Genomic DNA, 23,011 nt, shown 5'->3' on the forward strand with positions numbered 1-23,011 from the left:
CAGGGATGAATGGAGACATTACTGGCACCAGCTCGAGCAAATCGATGAGTAACGGGATGTCAAGTGATCAAGTGATGAATAACTTTGTAAATCACTATGTTTTAATGAAATAAAAAAACAATTAGGATATAATATGGGAGTGAGATGGGGGGAGGGGGAAGAAAGGGACAGTCACATTGATTTTGGGCACCATTCTACTGGAGTTGACATGTGTATCCGTATCCTGAAACCATGGCAGGGCGTGAGCTGCACAGAGAACAGAGCCACACGCATGCTGCAAACTGTAAGTCCCCTTTCTCAACAGATGCTATAAATGCTAAAATGTTTTAGAAGAAATGTTCTCTAAATCCCCGATTCCTAACTTAATTTCATGGCTGTTAGATGTGAACATTGTAATGGTAAGGACATTTCTGAACCATAAGTAAATTTATAAAACTATATAAGGAATTTCTTGGCATGGTCTCAGTACAGCACTCACTAAGAGGTGGGTGAATGCATTTTTATTTTAAAATTGAGTTGGACTGACAACTATTTAAGTAGGGTCATTCAGTACGAGCCTCAGGAACCATTGTAGTTAAGGTAATGCCGGCAGCTGTAAGAGCTAACCCTGGGTGTCAGCGGAATCACATACAATGATGTTTCTCACAGCAAGTCAAACAGGATTTCCCTTAAAAGGAAGGGCACCAGTTGTATATCCAACACCCACCCCTTACCCCCCACTGCTCTCTTCACTATTCTGATACTCTACAGAAGAAACCGTCTCATGCCCAATTATACTCATTCTACCTTTCATGAGATGAAAGTGTCGGGATCAGATATTTGGAGGCTGGTGGCAATGAGGAACTTGTCTGTAAAGCTTTAGTAAATGTGGCTTTCCTTTCAGTTTAGACAGAACAAACCCTTGAAGGTCACACAATTCCAGGCTCTTCACTTCGTAGAACTGGAAGGAAATTTTCAGCCAAACTTCACAAACTTAAAGACAGAAATATTTCTGAAGCAGCCAATGGCCAACAGCTTCAGAACAGCTCCTCTCAGAGATGAAATAGTTCAGATGATAGTTAAGTACTTTCTCGGGCATAAATTTTACCTAATGTATGAAAACTACAGTTTGAAAGTAATATATCACTAGAATGACTTCCTGTCTCCAACTTGGGAGAAAGTGCTTTATCTGCAGATGGACAAGTGCCAACTAAGTGCTGTTTGGGGTCACACCTGGTGGCGCTCAGGGGTGACTCCCAGCAGTGTTCAGGGACTGTCGGATGATGTGTATGGAATATCGAGCTCTGCGTGGGAAATACATGCTCCATCCTACTGAGCTCTCTCCAGTCCCATTACTGGGACTTTTCAGTCTATTCCCGATTGACATTTCAACTTAAACATCTCTGTGGGCCAACAAAACAGAGTCAGTAAGAAACTCCAAGCACCTATGGATGCGGCCCAAACACCCGACTTCAATATATTCCCACACAAATATCTTTTACAACAGCATGGCAGAGCCAAAGCACTGACCCATTCAGCCAGGACAGCAAAGATGAGGATCCCCGGAGTGGCCCCTGGGCTCCCTTGAGCACTGCTTGGTGGCCCACTCCCCAGCAAAAAGATTGGCCAGAGAGACAGTATATTGGAGAAGGCCTTTGCCTTGCATGTAGCCAACCAGGGGTTCAATCCCCATTTGGACCTCGTATGGTCCCCTGAGCCCACCAGGTGTGATCCCTGAGCCAAGAGTCAGGAGTAAACCCTGACCATCACCTTTTGTGGAGTGACCACAAAACAAAACAAAACAGAACTTTCCTTGTCTACAAGTTGTCTGTATCTTGATTGTAAGATCCAATACACTTCCTTTCCCGTAGGTCAGTGCTTCACAGCCCAGAGTGTACTTACCTCTAGGGCAATGTCTGGGGGATAATTTCAGTTGTCACATCTAGGATTGGAGCGACAGCACAGCGGATAGAGCTTGCACACGGCTGACCTGGGTTTGATTCCTCTCTTCCTCTTGGAGAGTACAGCAAGCTACAGTGTATCACGCCCTCACAGCAGAGCCTGGCAAGCTACCCATGGCAATCCCAATATGCCAAAAACAGTAACAACAAGTCTCACAGTGGAGATGTTACTGGTGCCCACTCGAGCAAATCAATGCTAGCGAGAGAAGCAACTGGCATCGAGTAACCAGTCACTTCCAACAAAGAATTATCTAGCCCCAAATATCCAGCGCTGTGGCTATCCAGCGCCGTGGCTGAGGCCCAGGACCTGGAAGTACTACCTTCAATGTATTGTACACACCCCTCATCCCCAATGCTTTTTGTTTCAGACCTGCATTGTATGTCCCATGGAATCAGATACTAACCCATTTTCCTGCCATCCTCCTCCCTAATCCCTCCATTCTCTTGTAATGAAAGTGTGCCCCCCATTCTCCCAATCTCCCTTACACCTCCAATGTTCAGCTAACTCAAATATTAGCCTGTCTTTTCATTCCTAGTCTCAGTCACGCAACCTTTGTCTCTAGGTGTGTCTCCAATGAATTCTCTCAATGAGAACTCCAGGGATTGTCAAGATTCCTCTTTAGGTTCTGATGATCAGCATTTAACACAGCACTGAGTTAATGTGGGAAGGGTCACTCCACTATCTCATGACTAAAACCGGAAGGTGAAAGGACTTTGGCTTGGGTTAGGCAGAAGATGGCTGAAAACCAGGCCCAGTGGCTCTGGTGGCCAGTTAACATGCCCTACGGAGGGTTGAATGGGATTCGTTGCAAGAGGTATAGTGCAGGTACCCATTGTCCATATTTCAAGAGCCAAATATACGGAGAACAGGACAGGGCCAGAAACCTACACAGAGGAGACATCCTGGTCGAACAGAGAACACAGCAGCAGCTCTACTATTATTCTGATGCAAATGCAATGGAAATTCTGGATTTTATTATTATTTCATTTATTTATTTATTTATTTGCTTTTTGAGTCACACCTGGCAATGCACAGGGGTTACTTCTGGCTCTGCACTCAGGAGTTACTCCTGGCGGTGCTCAGGGGACCATATGGGATGTTGGGAATCGAACCCAGGTCGGCTGTGTGTAAATGCCCTACCAGCTGTGCTATCTCTTCAGACCCTCTGGATTTTTTTACTTTGGAGCCACACATGGCAGTGCTGAGAGCTTACTCCTGGCTCTGTGCTCAGAGATCACTCCTGGCCCTGGCAGGCTCAGGGGACGGTATGGAATGCCGGGGATCGACCCAGATCAGCACATGCAAGGCAACACCCTACCCGCTGTACTATCTCTCCATCCCTGGCAGTACTGGAGTTTAAAGCATCCAAATAGTTTCCCTAGTTCTTGGCCATAACGTTTTCATGGCTACCCACAATCCCAGTATTCTCTCTCCATTCCAGACCTGGGAGAATGAAAGATGCCAGGTAAACCTTTTCTTATGGATCCCATGGGCGGGAGCAGGCTATACCTCACTGTGCTCAGGGCTTATGCCCGGTTGCAGGTCACCCAAATAAAAAGTGTCTCCATCCTACCTCTCCAGTGAGTTATGGCCACAGTTGACATCATATCATGGCAGGACCTTTTAGGTCCCTGATTGGTGCAAACCCCCACACCAGTCCCTCCAGAGGAAGCAGTCCGTTCCCACTGTGGCCGGAGACTTACAGTGCCTCATACACAGTAGGCATGCACGACAGTCGCTAAGATAATAAATGAAAACACTGTTGATTTTTAAAGAAGCTTCGCCTTTATTAATAAGAAACCAATGATGTTCAGTTTAAAATAACACTTAAAAAAGTTCATGTCTCCAAGTAACTTAGCCCTTGACTGCTAGAGCACTTTGAACTGATAAAACCTAGGAGCCCTCCCTTGACGTCTCACACCCCCACCCCCAACCGAACAAACAGCTGGAACTTAAGGATCTTTCATTCCAGAAGCTTCCGAGACTTCCATGGAATTGTCTAGAGAATGTTGGCCTACACACTTGAAGTGTTGCCTGGTTTCCAATCACTTCTCAACAATTCTAATGATTCAAAGACTACACATGACTGCAAGACCAGCATTTCCCATTCCCAGCCTCCCCTTCACCAGTGAAATAGAAAAGGAATCCCATTCACAAAAGTCTCGTCACCGAGAGAGGGGGCAGACTCCACATGGGCTACTGAGAAGATGCTTGACATCCAGATTCATGTTTAAATGATCAACACCCGGCAGGAAAAAAATCCGGTGACTACGCCGAAGGTTTCCCAAAAAAGTACAGACGATAGCAAAGTATTGTCCAGAAGTTCAGGAAAACGGATTTTTCTCTCCCCCTCGAGGTCTGCAGTGACAGAGAGAGATGAACAGGAACTATTCCACTCTACATCACTGGGCTCGAGCTTTATGCTGAATGCGCAAACACTCGTCCAAACAAACATTTCCCACTAAGCAGAAGTAAAAATCAAATGCTTGATAAGAAAGACCACTGGATTCTAAAAAGCAGGGTAGTCAATCAATGCAACAACAATACCGATTTGATTCTGTGTTGGACTTCCAGGGTTACACTTCATTCATTTTTGGAGGAGAACTAGGCTAGATCTCAATGGGCTCCAGTCACAGTTATTAAGCAAGTAACTACACCACCACCTCTGTGGCCTCTATTTCTTGACGTCTTCGGTCTCATCTGGCTCTTTCTCTTGATGCTCTCTTTCCCACCTCATTTCTTTTAACTCTTGTCTGTATTTCCGTTCGATGAACCGCTTCTGATGAGCCATCTGGGGAAAGTTATCTGACACAAAGAGAGATATTTTATACTTAATAAAGGACAGCCCCAAGTGCAAGGAATGATGTAAAATAAGCAGAAACACACACCAACTCAGATTCAGATGGAATACAGTTGCATTTTGTAAGGCAAATAAAGTTAGTTTTCTTCCATTATTCCTTCATTATTCAGCAACACAACAGTAGTCTGGAGCACCAGCCTGACTTGAGATCTCAAAATGGGATGTGAACTCAAGCAGAAAAGGCCCCAGACAGAAACATTTAAACATAGACAAGTGGTTTCCGCATGCTTCCAACCAGGTGCTATAACTTACATAGTTTTCATAACAATAAGTAATATCCAGAGAGAGAGACAGACAGACAGAGACAGAGAGAGAGAGACACAGAGACAGTGAGACAGGGATATGAAAAGAGTTAGTTAAATAAGAGTACGTGTCTTTTGCAAAGCTCAAGTCCAAAATGTCAAAAATACGACACAACTGCACCCGTATTAACCAAGAATTAGCTTCTGATGAGAACAAGAAAGATGAGATGGAAAAAGGGATTCGAAGGCAGTATTCCTGACCTTTCTATCATTATTTCTTACCAGGAGAATCCCAATGAACAGGAACTCAAGCAGAGTACTGTATTGGGTTAAAGGAGGCATGGCACTCAATGGGGCAATTCAAGCTAGATTTAGCATGAGGTATGATCTTGTGTAAGAATGCTGACCATCAAAATCTTTGATAAAAATAAAATTTTACAATTCTGTTGTCATTGGTGTTGCATAAAAAGTATCACAAACGGAGTAAGAACTCGTCGAGAATGGAGTGAGAAAGGGAGGGATTTGATATACTTGGTCAACAAAGAGAACACTGTCACAACAAATAGGATGTCAGGATGGGCACAAATGAGAACCCGAGTTACTGGTACAACTGAGGAAAAATGGCACTATCCTGCCTAACGAGGTACAGGATGGATGACAGATCTAGGAAGAATTACTTCATATTCGAAAAATACAAAGAATCCCAGATATGACAGAGTATAGTACATTTGGCGAAGAGTTTGTTTTGTTACTAAGATGAAGCCTAGGAAGTGGATATAAGTAGTGATCCCTGAGTTATCAGTGGAGAATCGGTTTCAGAACCTCACCCCTATACTAAAGTCCTCAGGTGCTCAACTTCCTTAAATAAAATATCAGTGTAGGGGCCGGAACAATAGTACAGCAGGTAGGGCACATTCCCTGCTAGCGTGGGTTTGATCTCTGGCATCCCATATGGTCCTCTGAGGACTGCTAAAAGTGACCCCTTGAGGACTGCTGGGTGTGACCCCAACACAAACAAACAACACCAAAAAATTTAGCCCAATCTTTCTTTCCTTTTTGGTTCTTGGGCCACACGCTGGGGTACTCTGGGGTACTCAGAGGCTCCTCCACCCCAGTGCTTGAGAATTGCCCCTGGTGGTACTGGGGATTGAACCCATTCCTTCAGCAGGTAAAGCCACATTCCAGTCCTTGGGGCTTTCTCTCTGGGTCCCCGAATAGCATCTTCACAGACCCTCCGCACATCCTCCTGAATATATTAAATCATTTCTGGATCACCTGCAGGGCCTACTCTTGTGCAAATACTATGTCAAGAGCTGCTTGACTCCCTGCTAAGGGAATAAGGGCAAGGGAAAAATGTCTGAGGCCACAGAGAGAGCCTAACAAGCTGGGGTGCACACACTGTAGTTGGGACTCAATCCCCAGTATCAGTTGGTCCACAAACAGTATCAGGAGCAAACTTGTTGCACCAGTGCAGGTACCCAAAATCCAAAGAAAGAAAAATCTACACATGTTCCAGTACAGACACAACTCTCATAACTACATAACATGCCTAAGTACATAACACATATTTCAAAATTTTTATTTTCTTGCAGTGCTATGGATTAAGTATGGTGTTCTACCCGGAAACCATGTGCCCTACTTAATATCGTATGTAATTTCGATCTCTGGTTGACGAACTTGAGCCTGTGGAAGCTGCAGATGTAAATGAACCTGCATGGCATGCTCCTGAATGCACCCGCCTCCCTTTTTATATTGCATTTCATCCTCAACGTAGGTGGCGAAGGGATAGAAACTGAGATGGGGCACTAGGAAACGCATCCGAAAGTCAGGCGCTGAAATCAATCCAGATGTTATGTACAAGATCACAACCACAGCTATACTTAAAAGTAAAAGAGCAATAAAATCTCATTCCCTCAATGACACTAAATTGATTCCTTATGAGCTTTATACAACACAGGTTTCAAGTATTTCAGATGCTCTTATTCTTAAAAAAGCAAACCTGGAAGAATTGGCTGTACAGCAAATTTCTCCAAAAGATCCTTACTTACTCAGTAAACTCTACTGAAAAATTGAATTTGCATTAAAAAAAAAATCCCAGTGTTCAAATTTAACCATTATGTTGCCACAGTCCTTTCCCTACAAAGTAACAATCACACTTTACATATCCATGTATAGCATAAATGCCCCTGCATATCTATAAACACTTAAAATCATCCCCTGACCTACCCTCACATGGAGCACGACCTATATAGGGACATGTATACAGTCACACTTTTTTCATTTATACTAGTAAAAGTATTTTCCATGCTATTCACCTTCAAAAATATATAAATGACAGAACTAGACAAATCACCCATCCAACATTAAGGCATGGGGTCACCCTCAGTTCTATTCCCAGCACTGCATATGTTCCCCTTACTACCTCCCCGGCACCACCAGGAGTGATCTCTGAACGCTGGGCACTGCTGGGTGTGGCCCAAACCAAATAAACAAAAATATATATATACACACATACATATAGCACTGCACTGCACTGTCCTCCCATTGTTCATCGATTTGCTTGAGCAGGCCCAGTAACATCTCCATTATGAGACTTGTTGTTCCTGTGTTTGGTATATCAAATATGATATGTTGATGTTACTGTGTTACTGTGTTTGGCATATCAAATACATCACGGGGAGCTTGCCAGGCTTTGCCGTACGGGCGAGATACTCTCAGAAGCTTGCCAGGCTCTCTGAGAGGGGTGGAGAAATCGAACTCGGGTTGGCCATGTTGGCCACGTGCAAGGCAAATGCCCTACCCACTGTGCTATCACTCCAGCCCCATATACATATATCTATGTATAATACTTATATGTATATATACCTACATAAGGTAAAGGTAAAGGCCCTCCCGTTGATCGTCGATTTGCTCGAGCGGGCCCAGTAACGTCTCCATTGGAGACTTTGTTGTTACTGTGTTTGGCGTATCGAATACTCTCGGTAGCTTGCCGGGCTCTCCGAGAGGGGCAGAGGAATCGAACTCGGGTCAGCCATGTTGGCCGCTTGTAAGGCGAACGCCCTACCGCTGTGCTATCACTCCAGCCCTATATACCTACATATATATGAAATATTTCTACATATATTTACTTTTGGCTATGAAACAATACATTTGTACAAAGCAAGGTGCGGTAAAGTTCTGCTCACAGGCCACTCAGAGCCCACCACTGGTTTGGAAGAAGTCTCCCAGGAACACCGACACCCTTTCCGTCCATTGGCTGGAACACAGACAGACCAGGCCTGTGGGACCAGCGGCCAATCAGACATGGTGACACAGGCCACTGGGCCTACAAAGTCCCACATGTTCAGCAGGGTGGGAAGGGACACAGTCCAGTGATCAGGAGCACATGCCTTACATGTGCAAGGCTCCCAGCTGGATCCCTGGCACCACGTGGCCGAGGATCTCTTGGACAGTCCTGGAAGTCCTGGCCACCAATACCACCAGCTCAAGAACTGGTAGTGTCCAGGGGCCTGATGTGATAGTACAGTGGGTAAGGTGCTTGCTTTGCACATGGCTAATGTGGGTTCGATCCCAGCATCCCATATTGTCCCTGAGTATCCCAGGAGTAATTCCTGAGTGCAGAACCAGGAGTAACCCCTGAACACGACCAGCTATGGCCCCAAAACAAAAACAATCACTGTCACTGTCCTCCCATTGTTCATCGATTTGCTCGAGCAGGCCCAGTAACATCTTCATTGGAGACTTTGTTGTTACTGTGTTTGGCATATCGAATACATCACGGGTAGCTTGCCAGGCTCTGCCGTGCAGGCAAGATACTCTCAGTAGCTTACCGGGCTCTCCGAGAGGGGTGGAGGAATTGAACTTGGGTCAGCCATGTTGGCTGCGTGCAAGGCAAACGCTCTACCGCTGTGCTATCACTCAAAAAAACTGAAAAACTGTTGTCCAGACCAGCTGGCAGAATATGACCAAGAAAGGGCCCCAGATTCCCAAGTACCCTTCTCCATCTCTGCAAAAGGGGAAAATGGTGGCTGAATGACCCAGGTTCCATCCCTGGCACCATATAAGGTCTCCCAAACCCTACCAGGAATGATCTCTGAGTGCAGAGCCATGAATATAAGTTCTGAGCACCCCCGGATATGACCCAAAAACCAAAAGAGACAGACAAAAGAAAGGCTGTGGGGGAGAGTGTTTAGGGATTTACCGTGATGGTAAACATTTCTCTACTGTTAAACACAAAGCTTGATTTATTCATCTATTTATTGGCTGTTATAAATCAAGTTCTTGCATTTATCGTGGTGCTTGAAATTCAGCTCCGAACTTTCATGACATATTTCCATAATGGCAATTATTTGCTACCAAGGTAGGAAATCTCTGGATCCAAGGGCATCTTAGAACCTGCTCTAAGGATGCCATACACAGGTCTAAGCTACCTTCCAGCAGTTTAAACAATCCGCCTGGACCAGTATGTACACGCGAATATGGCCTGGAGAGAAACCCTCTCCCCAGCATGGCTGCCTGGCCAAAAGCAAGCAAAACCAAAAGTCCCAAGAGAATTTTTAACCATCTATCGGTGAGGGACGCAGACACTCCCTTTTATGTAAGTGATTGTAGGCTGATGATGAGGAACACTGTATGCCTGAAACTCAATGATGGATAACTTTGTAAATCATGGTGACTTCATAAAACAAAACAAAAAAGTGATTGCACACTAATATAAAACAGGGGGTTCGGGGATGTGGCTTAGCTGTGGAGCACATATCTTGTGATGTGTGGAGGCTCAAGGCTCTGTCCTGGGCACCACCAAGAGGAAAAAGGATGAAAAAGGCCCCCAGCAGAGTCAACACCAATGACCCCAGTCCCAGTAACCCTGTGTCTGCCTCCCACATCCCCCTTCCCTCCAGTCCCAGGGAGCCACCATTGGCATATTTCCACTGGGTTCTAGGTCTTCTAGCCTTTCCCAGACTCTCTCCCCTGGCTAAGGCAGCCTCTTCACCCCACCCCCAGAAACCCACACCCCCAATTCCTGAGCTTGGTGCTCACCCACACTCAGCTGGTACTTGAAGTCTAACAGAACTATATGGCCATGTTTTGTTCATAGTAATCCTTAGGGCCGGGGGGGGGGGGGGCACAAGGAATTCCTTGCACTTAAGCCTTCAATGTATAGAAGGCGACACTGTTCCCGACCGGTTTTGATGATGTCACTGAAATGCCTCCAGCCTGCCATGCCCCTCTGGGGACTGTGCCCTGCAGAACTAAAAGCGGTGCTACAGAAACTTACTGTGGACAGTGAAAAACAAAAGCCAAGTCTCCACCAATACTAGTAACAATACCGACAATAATAATAAAACACTGCGAAGCCACACAGCAGGAAATATTACAGAGCAATTTGGAGAGAATGAACTGAAAGCCCTGGTGTCCCGAGGCTGCACAAGACGAGCGGATGAGAAAGAGATGCACAGACATGAACTCAGCATCCTGCAGGAGCAAAGCGAGGGCCAAGACCCCAAAAGACACAGCCTTAACTGGACTGCAGATTTGAGAGGTCCAGACAGTCGTATGGAAACACACTGGCTGATCATGGGGTGGAGGGGAGGGGTCAGTTTGCACGAGAGAGGGATTCTATGCAGAAGAGGGAAAGGGAAAATTAAACAAAACAAAAAAGCACTCAGGATACTTAAGAAAAAAACATTATAAGCCCACTTAATACGTAGCTCACATTCGACTACACTCTGTGAAGAGAATAATTATGAAGAGAAGATTCCATTTTATCAGTACTTACCATTTTTCTATTTCCCCATTTTCTTTCCATAAAACACTCATTACATTATGAACGTGTAATTCTAGAAAAAAGAGATGGGCTTACATTTCTCAAGCGCATCCATGGCTGCTCCCATTTCCGCTTGCTGAATACTGTAAAATGAAATCAAAGTAAGGTACACTTTAATTTGAAGGCTTTTCTCCAGAACGCATAGTCAGGCTCGAAATTAAACAGGATCATCTTCCTAGTTGGGCCAGTTAACCTGGTTCCTTCTACCATCACATGCTGAATTGCACAGATGAGAATAAGGCCCTGATGTGTGCAGGAAAGGTGAGCTATTTATTTGCACAGAGCCTAGTGGAGCCATTCACTCTGTGCTTTTAATACAGCCATAAAATGCCGTCCCTTTACCCTGGGTTTGAAGAATGTCTTTCTTAGGTTTTTAACATCTTCAGTATCAAATGAAAAGGGGCAAAGAATTATAGACACCGAGAGCTGACAAAAGTCACTCATCAGTTTTAAAGAGTAAATGAGGGAGGGAGATGAGGGTGTCTGTGTACGTAACTCGTTTCACCTAGAGATGTCTGCACAGGCACAACGCTCAGGTGAGTAGGGTTCAGACACTGAATCTCTACCCTCTCATCGGTGCCGGGTACTCCGTGGAGTGAAGGAAACTGGACAGGACTCTTGGGGTGGAGGCACAGGAAGTGTGGTCTACTGCGGCAGCCCACGCCCCTGACACTATGGCATTCCCTGGGTCCAAGGCTGATTTGCAAGTTTGGGGCTGGGCTTGGTGGGGACATTTATCCTTTAGATTCATTTTGCTACGATCCTTGAATATAGGCTAAGTTTAGAAAGACAGAACTGGGGGGCTGGAGGGACAGCACAGCAGGTAAGGCAGTGGCTTACTGCCAAGTGTAACTCCGGAGCACTGCCAGGTGTGGGCCCAACACCACTGCACACATACAGACACAGACACAGACACAGACACACACACACATACACACACACCCCCGGATGGGAGAGTTTGGGAATGCCCACCACATACACACACACACACACACACACATACACACAGACAGACAGACAGACACACACACACACACACACACACACACCAAGCAAGGGACTTGTGAGACATACTGTGATGTCAGACGGAAGCAACGAGAAGCGTCTCCTACCTCGGTCCTTTCCCACAGCCTATCCTTTCGCCCTTGAAATAAACGGCCACTGTGTAGGTCCTGGCATGGGATGGCCCCACGGTCTGCAGAGTCCTGGAGAGGGAAGGGAAGACCATCAATAGTGCTCAAACGCTACTTCCCCGTTTGTTTTATGTTGTGGTTGCCCTGGCAGGCATTTGATGTGCTGCTCCGGTGAGGTGATTCTGTGTGGCGTTCATTTCCTCAAAGCCTTAGGAGTGGGCTCTGAAGGTGGGTCTTTTATTTATTGATTGATTGATTTTTAAATGTGTCATTGATGTCATTTATGTATTGGAGTTTTCCGGATTAAAATCTTCCTTTGTTTTTTTTTTTTCAATCAAATTTGAATAATTTACATACTTGTATGAATTCAGATGAATCAAGGAAAAAATGCATGGTCTACTTTCTTGTTATCATTAAGACATTTTGGAGACAAATATATAGCTCACTTTCCTCACCAACAGGATCCTTAATATATATATATATATATATATATATATTTTTTTTTTTTTTTTTGGTGAAGGTGGATCTTAAAACGAGACATTGTTCAGAAATCCTTTCCAAGGGTGCACGATCAGGGAGTGTAACAGTTAAGTGGGTTTTGTTGCTGCTGCTGTTCTCATCACTGCAAAGGATATCATTTTCCAACTAGACACTGACTGTCCAGTGCTCGTGACCATGCCCTTAGGCCAAGATGCCTCACGATGATCTTCATATTTGGGCCACAAAGTGTGACCCGGTTCCTTCCACCATCATCTGCTGAATTGCACAGACGAGAGTAAGGCCCTGATGTGTCAGGGAAGGTCAGTGATTTACAAAGAGCCTAGTGAAGCCATTCGCGCTCTGCTTTCCCACGCTGGAGTGGTCTCAGAGCCTTTCCAGATCCTTTAGAGAGTTTGGTATCAGGTCAGAAGGGTGGAAAATGGACTCGGTTCAGAAACACTGGAGGCCCTCTCCAAGGGCATGACAAGATGTGAGAAAGAAAGGCCCCAGTCCCGCACTCGGGGGCACTCAGGATGTGGGGGGTGTGGTAGCGATCTCACCAACTCGGCAAGGCTGATAACCACACGGGAAAAGGGAAATTAAAACCGAGGCTCAGAGGAGTTCAGGTGAAACAAGCCCAGCATCCTGATAAGACACGGTCTGCTCCTGTGAGCTTTCATTCGGGGGATTGATGAGATGGGGAGTTTCTAAACTCATTTCCTCTGTGTTTATAAAACTCCGCGGGATGGACGTGGGCGACAGCCTGCAAGGAGGGTGCTGATTGCATTCCTCAGGCCACACCCCGGGAACTGCATCGTCCTCGTTCCACTTATTGAACGTTAATGATCACTTGGATGCAGGGAGACTTGGAGCCTTTCACATACAGGGCTTGGATATTCATCATGGTTATTAGGCACAGATGAAGGCTCTATTTCTAAACACTGGGGTGGTGGCATTGTTTCTTAAGAGGTAAGTGAAAGGGGACATTGTCTGGCTGTGGCAGCTTCTGGGGACGATTTGTGGTAGCTTGCTGCGGAGTGAGTCAACCTTCTCTTGGCCTCGGTTTTTCTAGGGCGAAAGAGCCGAGAACCATGTTGCAACTCTTCAACAAAAAACACACAAAAGGAGTTTAAAATCGCTGCCTGCTGCCTGGGTGTTTTTCCCTGCGTGGGTTTTGAAGTCTGAGAGAAACCCAGCGGGGGGTTGCCCACGCACCCCAATACAGTTATTTCCATGGATGTGCATGGCAAGGAAGGCTAGGGGTAAGGGCGAGAGGCGCCCAGAGGTGTACAGTACCTGCTTCATATGTGGGAGCTCTAGGAAAAACATATGGCCCCCTGTGCACCCAGGACCGGCAGATGTGACCGAGACCAAAATCAGCTGGATTTTAAACCTTTCGAAAAGTCACAGCCAGTCAACAAAGCCTTTGCGAGGCACCGCCCGCTTTCATCCTCCTGCCTTATGGTTCATCCTCTTTGAAATCACATTCTGGGTCCATGAGTGTCTCAAAATCCGCTTCTGAATCAACCTCCTGTTTTTTGTTTTTCTTTTTTTTTGGGGGGGGGGGGGGGTGCCAGGAGCGATAGGGCAGTGGGTAGGGCTCTTGCCTTGCATGCGGCTGACCAGGGTTCATTTGCTGGCACCCCGTGCCCCCGAACCCACTAGGAGTGATCTGGGAGTGCAGAGAAGAGCTGGGAGTATGCCCTGAGAACAGTCAGGTATGCCCCCACCTCATACCCACCCCCTCACTCCCGCAAATGAAGAAACAAAAACTCCTGCTTTTGTCAAAACTGGTTATGATATGGGCACAGCCCTGCGCTTCTTTGGAATGACTTTTTGGCTACCACTCAGAGGGTAAAGTCATAGCATTAAAGATACTTGAGAGTATATGGTAGCATTCAATACACGCTCTCGGATGGGAAAGCTTCAATACTTGAATGACACAATGGCAGTGAAACACCACTTGGCATGGTGAGCCCCGAGATTCCGAGAGCATCTGTCAGGCAAGAGGGAGAGAAGCCAGCATTACAGAGAGGGCCAGGTTGGTAGATGGCTTGTGGCGGGGGCAGGGAGGGAGCAGCCCAGACTCCATCCCAGCACCAAGTGGTCCCCTGAGCACTACCAGGGATGATGATCCCAGAGCACTGGATATGGGAAGTCCCCAGCACTGCTGGGTTTGGCCCAGAAACCAGAACCAAAGGGGTGGGGGGAGGAAGGGGTGGAGAAACCGTTTACCCACAAACAAGCACATATAATCATCTAACCTAGGGGCAGGAAAGAGTACAGCAGGTAGGGCGCTTGTCTTGTAAACAGCTAACCTGGGTTCACTTCCAGGCACTGCCTATGAGTGATCCCTGAGTGAAGAGCCAGTATAAGACCTGAGCACTGCTGAATGTGTCCCCCAAACAAACAAAAATCTTCTAGTCTGGATGTGCGGCCCATCAGAGTTACAAGAAATGAGAAGAGAGCGCCCCCCAAAATGCTTACTAGAAAAACCTATTCATGGGGCCGGAGCAATAGCAGGTAGGGCCATTTGCCTTGCACGTGGCCAACCCAGGTTCAATTTCCAGCATCCCATATGGTCCCATGAGCACCGTCAGGGGTAATTCCTGAGTACAGAGCCAGGAATAACCCCTGTGCATCACCAGGTGTGACCAAAAGAGAAAAAAAAGAAAAGAAAAGAAAAACCTATTAAATCTGCACTTTTCTTTTCTAGGAAATCTTAGCGTGTCTCTCTCCCAGGCAATAGTTCATAAAGCACTTGCGAGATTGGGGGAAAAAAAAAGAAAAATGGCAGAAACTTAAGTCTAAAATCCACTTACCATGGAGCTGAAAGCTGGAAAGGCCCAAAGAGATGCTCAGAGTTTCAGGGGTGGGTTCCAGGTCAGAGTCCAAATCTCAGCCCAGGGCTCTGATTGCCCCGAAGGGACCCGCATTTGCCCAGATACAACCCCACCCCCAACCCCCCAGGCCCAGCACGCCTGGCAATGGCACATACTTGTAGAGAGGGATGTCCGGCTCTTTGCCTTCTGTCCGGAGAGTCAAACAGCATTGCTGCAGCTGGGATTTGGGGTCGTTCCAGTCCTGATTCAAAATGAACTCCTGCAGAAAGCCCCCCCCACCAACACATATACACGGTTATTCGGGGATAGGTTCTGCAATCACCCAGCACAACCACATTCAAACATCCGATGGCAGTGAAATACCACAACTTGGCAGGGGAAGTTGATCATCATTTAAAAACAAACTTCCCGGGGCTGGAGCGATAGCACAGCGGGTAGGGCATTTGCCTTGCACGCGGCCGACCCGGGTTCGATTCCCAGCATCCCATATGGTCCCCTGAGCACCGCCAGGGGTAATTCCTGAGCGCAGAGCCAGGAGTGACCCCTGTGCATTGCCGGGTGTGATCCAAAAAGCAAAAACAAACAAACAAACAAAAAAAACCCAAAAACAACAACAACAACAACAAAAAAAACAAACTTCCCAAGTCAGCAAGAAGCTCCAGGTATGAGTCACGGTGACGGCAAATCTCAAGTCTTGCGGGACAGGAGAGGAGTGGGCCTTTCTCCTTTCCCCCCATCCCTGATGAGATGCTGAGATGATGCCACATCCGCTCACCATCTACTTAAGCTCCCATAGGGCCATGATCCAGAGACACATAAACGAATCTTGGACCCGGACCCGAGCAACTTGCTGCAGCGATTTCTTCAGACCCTAATTATTAAAATCCTTGAATTTCTGTTGGATAACACTGTTTTCTCCTTCCTGCACAGCTTTAGGTAGGTTAGGTTTATTGGGTTGCTCACATCACAGTGCTCCCATTCCTCGGTATTTGTAATTTCTTTCTTTGTCCTCTGTTGACTTGTAAATATTGTTTTTCTCTTCTCCCTAAGTTCTTTGCATAGCTTATTCAGAGCAATGTCCTTTTTGTATGGACACAAGAAGACATGCTTTTGTAATGTGACTCTCAGTGATATTTTCCTCCTGGGCATCTGTTCTCTCACCTAAGCCTCAGCTGCCCTTTCTTCCTACCACCTCCAAAAGCAGGGTCCCGATGAGGGACTGGATGGAACCAGGGCAAGCGGTAAGCTATGTGCTACCCTGGCATCGAGATGGGTCTGGCCAAAGTGCCATAATGCTTAACTATAAGTTAAGAGCTTGGTCATGGAAAAATGCTGTCATGATCCAAAAAGTAATAACTAGATTTGGACCCTGCTAGTATTAGGAAAGATTAATCTGTCCTAAGCACTGTAGTCTGAGTCTGTGGCAAGATGTTCCCAGGAGAGCTGCCCTACAAGTCTCAATGTTATCTCTTACTGTGTCCATACAAAAATAACTAGTAGGAATGGAGAAAAACACCTTAGGAGGTATTTTGCCTTTGGGCAGTCAGGAAGGGCTTTGGAATACCTTTTAGGTGGTGTTCCCCTTGAACTTGGTGGGTTCTCAGGAAGGGCTTTCTTATGTTGATTTAGCTACTTGACTGGGGGGGGTGTCATCATGGAGAGTTAAGGAGGTTGGAGAGAGAGAGGCAGGGAAGAGACATGAGTGAATGAAGAGAGGATTGGAAAAAAACTGCAACTAAGACCAACCAGCCTGGCTTTCCTTTCTTCCTTCATCTGCCCTTGGCCAACAGCTGTCCCTATCCAGGCCACACAAGAGCATCGAATGCAGATGGTGAGATAGAGCCGTCCAGAGAGCCCTCGAACACACAACCTTCAGCATGCATAGTTTTTTACAAATTCCTAAAGACATTATATTGTATAGACAACAAGCAATAAAAAACATTATCTAGCATTGCATTTTCGGCAGATATGAGGGGTGGCAGGACTGGTCTCAAAATATCGAAGGTAACTAAAGTAGAGAAAGAGTATTTTGCAAATTGTCTGCCACACAGGCAGGGAGAGGTGTAGAATGGAGGTGGGGTGAGGGAATACTGGGGATTTTGGTGGTGGAAAAACATGCACTGATGAAGGGATGGGTGTTTGATGACCATATGATTGAAGTTCAAACAAGAAATTTTTGTTACTGTACCTCATGATGAATTAATTTAAACACACACACACACACACACACACACACACACACACACACACACACCTTCCCATTAAACAGGCACTTACTTTTAATCGCGGAAAGAAACAAACGTTCATGAAAGTGTGAACATACTCCAAGTCCTTATCGATGTAGAGGGCGGCGATAAACGCTGAAGGAAGAGAGAACACGTGAGAGGACAGTCCCTCGCTGCCCTGATGACGCTGACCAGAAGGCAAAACTGGACCCCATGGTTTAACAAGGGTTTCAACTTCTGGCCCTTCCTTCTTCCTGTGCCATGATCATCTCATCTTTATTTGTATTACAGTTGAGACAGCCTGGTGACAACAGTATTAACGTTTGGGGTTTTGATTAGAGTGGATCTAATTCTGGGCTGCAAAGTTAAGAGTGGACCCTCAGCACTGCCACGTACAGCCCAATCCCAACTGTCAAAAATATTGGACACATTTTATTTTTCTTCATTTCCAAGGACACAACCCCCAACCTCACATAAACAAGGCAAATGCTCTATCGCTGAGCTACGTCCCTAGTGAAAATAGCCCAAACAGTCAACAGCAAATTCCCAGGCTAGGAGGCAGCTCAGTGGCTGAGCGAGAGCTTCCACATATGATGAGGTCATGGAACTCCTGCACACAAAAAGGGCCAGGTCCCCCTGCAAGTTCTGCTTACTCCGAAGGGATCTCAGAAACAAGAAAATCATGAACATATGATCACAGAGTTAGCTATGAAAGACTAACATGTAGTACTTTGAGACCTTCTCACTACTTGCAAAAGACACTCTCTGTTCATAGTAATCAGAGTTTATTTGAAACAACAACCAATAGTGAGCATGTGGTGAAGAAATCACCTCTATTCCCTCTGCGCCCCTCCTAGATAGGCCGCTGGGTGGCCGAACAAATACATTGTCCTGCTTACTTAGAACCCACCATTAAGGTTTTCTTTCTCTTTGAGCAGATGGAATCTATAAATTGCCCCATTTCTGTTGGTGAAATATAGCACAGACCCTTATAGATGCTGGCTCTCCTAAATATGGGCATTGGGAGGAGCAGAGCCCAAGGAAACTGCCCGTTTCTGTCTCAAATAGGCTCTGATTTGCCATCACCAATTTTCACACTCTAGATGTAGGATGGAGGGGTGCAGACTGGAGTGGGGTGAGGTAGTGACCCCAGGAACACAGAATGAAGTAAAGACTTGCTGCTTAGGTCTTTTTGTTTTTGTTGGGGGGGGGGGGGGGCATACCCGGTGGTGCTTGGGAGTTTACTCCTGGTTCTGAGCTCATGGATCAATCCCAGAGATCTTGGGGATGGGGGGGGGAGGGGGGGAGGAGGGAGGGTGTCCAGGGACCATATGGGATGCCAGAGATATTGAATCTGGGTCAGCCAAACCCAAGGCAAATACCTTACCCGCTGTACTACTACTTGGGCCCCTCATTGTTTACGTCTTAATTCCAAATGATGTTTCAAACAAATGGGTGAAAGGCTGAAATAAAGATTCAAGTTGAAAAGAGGCTCCATGGGGCTGACCCGAGTTTGATCACTGGTTACTACTTTTGGTTCCCCAAGCACCACCAGGAATCATCCCTGAGCACAGAGCCAGGAGAAGGCCCCGAGCTGATGCATGCAACAGGTGTGGCAAAAACAAAAACAAGAAAAAAAGAAAAAGAAAAGAGGTTGCTTTAACCCGAACATATTCTGTCTGAGCGTTAGAAAAGAAGGACCCACAGGGGTCTTGATGTCCACTTGGAAGCTTCCGGCAGCAGGACTCACATTCCAAGAGGTCCGCCAAGGTCTTGGTCCGCAGTGCCACGGGCCTCTTGGTCTTGTCGTTGGTGATGGCATACTCCTGCATGCCCAGCTCCTCCGCCACTTTGGCCTGCGTCCTGTTGTTCACCAGGGAGCTCCGAAGCAACTGCACACAAGGGACCGAGGGAGGCTAAGTTAGACTGCAGGGCCGACCGATGGCTTGATTCCCAAGCATCATCCGGAATGACCCCTGAGTGCAGAGCCAGGAGGCAGCCCTGAGCACACCTTGGTTGTGGTCCCCAAACTCAAAAAAACAACGACTAAAAAACCAAACAAACAACAAAAAAAACACCTACTGTGCTTTTGGAATCCCTCTGAGTCCCAGGCCTGTTGCCTTGCCCAAGATGCTGGCACTGACCAGAACCGCAGGGCAGGCAAGTACAGGAGCACTGTGTCCTCCCGCCAATGCTGACCCCCAGCAGTACCAACATCCCGAATGCATCAGTTTCTCCACACTAGCTGACTGTGCTCCCCATCTTGGGCACGTTGACTACTGAGTGGCTGACAAGCAGTGTTGGGGGGAAGTCTTGACCTTGGACTACAGTTCAAGGTCAGAGCTTCTCTTAAGTTTTATGCAACTCTGGTGGAGCATTCACAGCTCTCTTAGAGTGTTTTGTTTTGTTTTGTTTTGTTTTGTTTTTCTAGCGGAGGGAACTCTGGTTCACAACACTGGTTTATATTTTAGGAGTACAGGCTCCACGTTCTTTACATATATGTGACCAAACCAGACCTTCCCACCCAGCAAGTACCAACCACCCTCCATCAGAGTCAGCTGGAACCCCTCCACCTCTCGCTCCCACCCCGAAACCAACTCCATGAAGTAGAATGCACACACGATAAATGCATCTGTTTTAAAACAGACGAGACTGAACGACCTTTATGGTATTTTCATCACCCTAAATAAGTTCCCTGTGTGCCTTTTGCAATCCACTTGAACCCCCAGCAAGCTGGTTCATAAGTTTTAAAGGAGGATTTTTCCTAAATTCTGAGGTAACTTTTAAACTTCACAGTAGTGATGCTAATTTTCATCCAAATTAGGATTTGGGGTAGCTTTAATACCCTTTAAAATCTTTATTTTTAACTTTCTGTCATCCTTTTTTTTAAGATTTATGCATCATGAGTCAGCCTTTCAAAACAGAGATGCTTTATCTTTAATCAAAGTAGAATGCGATTTTTTTTCATATTTCAACTTGAGGAATCAAAAAATTTTTTTCTCTCCTAGCAATTTCAGTTAGCTCAGAGCCCTTCAAGGACCATCCACATATTAATAATAAACGTGTGTGAAAGTTATGTACACGAATCTGTTGTCTGGGCACTCATAAGACAGGGAAGTCTTAAGAATTAACCAGACTCATCTTGCCTAAGGGAAAGGAAGGGAAGGAGGGAGACCAGGAGGTACAGACTCAGGACTTCCATAATTCCTAAGTGCAGAGCCAGGAGTGACTCCTGAGCATCACCAGGTATGACCCAAGAACTGAAAAAAATTAAAAGTAAAGTAAAGGCCCTCCCGTTGATCATCGATTTGCTCGAGCGGGCCCAGTAACGTCTCCATTGGAGACTTTGTTGTTACTGTGTTTGGCATATCGAATACATCATGGGTGGCTTGCCAGGCTCTGCCATGTGGGCGAGATACTCTCGGTAGCTTGCCGGGCTCTCCGAGAGGGGCGGAGGAATCGAACTCGGGTCGGCCATGTTGGCTGCGTGCTCCTAGGGCTGGAGCGATAGCACAGCGGTAGGGCGTTTGCCTTGCACGCAGCCAACATGGCCGACCCGAGTTCGATTCCTCCGCCCCTCTCGGAGAGCCTGGCAAGCTACCGAGAGTATCTCGCCCGCACGGCAGAGCCTGGCAAGCTCCCCATGACGTATTCGGTATGCCAAACACAGTAACAACAAAGTCTCCGATGGAGACGTTACTGGGCCCGCTCGAGCAAGTCGATGAAAAAAATTAAAAAACCAAAAACTAAAAACCCAGGACTTCAACTGAACACAAAGAGGGAGGAGTGAAGAGAGAAAGGACAGTGGGCAGGGCATTTGTATTGCACACAGATGACTCAAATTTGATTCCTGGCACCACATACGGTCTACCGATCACTCAGGTAGTGTGATCCCTGAGTGAAGAGCCAAGAAGAGGTCCTGATCACCAACAGATGTGGCGAAACACAAAAACAAACAAACAAAATACCCAAATAAACCAACCCAAAACACCCCAAAATGAAAGCCATTACCTTCACCAAGTAAGATCTGGGAGAATTACAAAATTAAAACTAGCACTTCTCTTAAAATCACATGCATTCTTCATCTATTCCCACAATTCCTTCCTGCCAGGGAATAATCCTGAGCTCAGGACTGGGGGCAGGACCGCAGCTGGGTGTAGGGCTAGTGCAGGAACCCCCGCCGTGCCCCACTGCACTTTGTTTATTAGATGCAAGTTTTATGCTCTGTGGCTCCACAGTGTCAAGTGAGCTTATGAAAATCAAGATTTACTCTCAACGCCTGAGATTGCATCCTTGACAATAGATAAATAAGAAACAATATGTTCTTAATTTGTCTGACAATGATTCATGAAGCAGAAACGCAACTTGATCTTCATAAGCCGCTGCCTGCTGCTGAGTTACAGGCCACCGGTCCTTGCCTGCCTCGGCTCCCTTCCTTCCTCCCGCCCTCCTGGAATCTCCATCTTTTCTTTAATGTAGTAAGTGCTTCATTAAGATTAACATCCACGGAGAAATGCAGAATTCAACCGGCCAGCATATAACACGCATACAAGAGCCCCACAGCCTAGTAGCTTGTGGTTACAGAATAATTAAGGTGGAGGGGAGAGTTGGGAGGGAGTTGGATGTCCAGGGCAGGGGGCGGGGGGTGGGGGGGTGTCCTCAGAGGAGAGGGCAGGAGCGATGGAAGGAAGGGACTATTTTGAGGACCTGTCTCTGCTGAGCAAGTCGGGCTGTCTATAAATACTTTACTGGTAAATTAAGACACTGATTTGGGCGGCTGCTATGCGGTATTCGTGCCTCAGTGGACACAAGCCCTCCTGCGCGCAGGAGCGCACACCTTCTCAAGGTACCATGGCCAGTGAGTGGCCACGGGTGCCTCTGGGGTGTTGCGTGGTGGGGCAGCAGAAGGGGAAAGGCTGGCCATGGAGCATCCCTCCCGTTTCAGATATACACATCCTGAAATGTGTCAGAAGGCAGCACGGTACCCGGCAGGAAGTGAGATCTTTGATGTGTCGGCCAGAACTCAGAGCGGGAAGGAAGGCATAAATCGCATGTGTTTTTTGAGAGTTGGTTCAAATTTAGCAGATGGGTTGAAAAGAGCTAAGACCTTATTCTCCTCCTTAAAAAAAAAAATTACAACAAAAATCGAGGTGTTGCAATTTGAGTAGTTAATAACAGTTCCAAGCAGATAATGCGCCAACATCACACCCACCACCAGTGTCAGCGTCCCTCTGCCAATGTCCCCAGGTCCCCTCCACAGCCCCCCCCCCCCCCCCCCCACACACACACATTCTGCCGCTTGAGCAAACTCAAATCATGCTGCTAATCTGGGATGCTTGTTAAACATAGTGTGGGCTCTGATGGTTTCGGGGAGCCACAGTTACTTTACCTCCACACCACCAAAGTGTCTGAGGTCCCCCTGCTCAATGGTCCCGTGTCATCACCACTCACCCCCATCAT

At 46.6% G+C, this 23,011-nt stretch overlaps 1 protein-coding gene across 1 annotated transcript in view; it reads right to left on the minus strand.

The window, feature by feature from the left end:
* Positions 1 to 4,083: 4,083 nt before the first annotated feature.
* The window catches only part of DROSHA (drosha ribonuclease III), a 129,085-nt gene continuing 110,157 nt past the window's right edge, over positions 4,084 to 23,011 (minus strand). The window contains exons 30-35 of the mRNA XM_056108960.1: positions 19,302 to 19,443; positions 17,604 to 17,686; positions 15,482 to 15,585; positions 11,983 to 12,075; positions 10,907 to 10,953; positions 4,084 to 4,746 (exon numbers count right to left, since the gene is read on the minus strand). Coding sequence (XP_055964935.1) covers positions 4,616 to 4,746; positions 10,907 to 10,953; positions 11,983 to 12,075; positions 15,482 to 15,585; positions 17,604 to 17,686; positions 19,302 to 19,443 — 600 coding nt within the window. The 3' untranslated portion in view covers positions 4,084 to 4,615. The remainder of the gene's footprint in view (positions 4,747 to 10,906; positions 10,954 to 11,982; positions 12,076 to 15,481; positions 15,586 to 17,603; positions 17,687 to 19,301; positions 19,444 to 23,011) is intronic.

The sequence above is a fragment of the Sorex fumeus genome, unplaced genomic scaffold, assembly GCF_029834395.1.
Source record: "Sorex fumeus unplaced genomic scaffold, SorFum_2.1 ptg000240l, whole genome shotgun sequence".
Classification (NCBI taxonomy): domain Eukaryota; kingdom Metazoa; phylum Chordata; class Mammalia; order Eulipotyphla; family Soricidae; genus Sorex; species Sorex fumeus.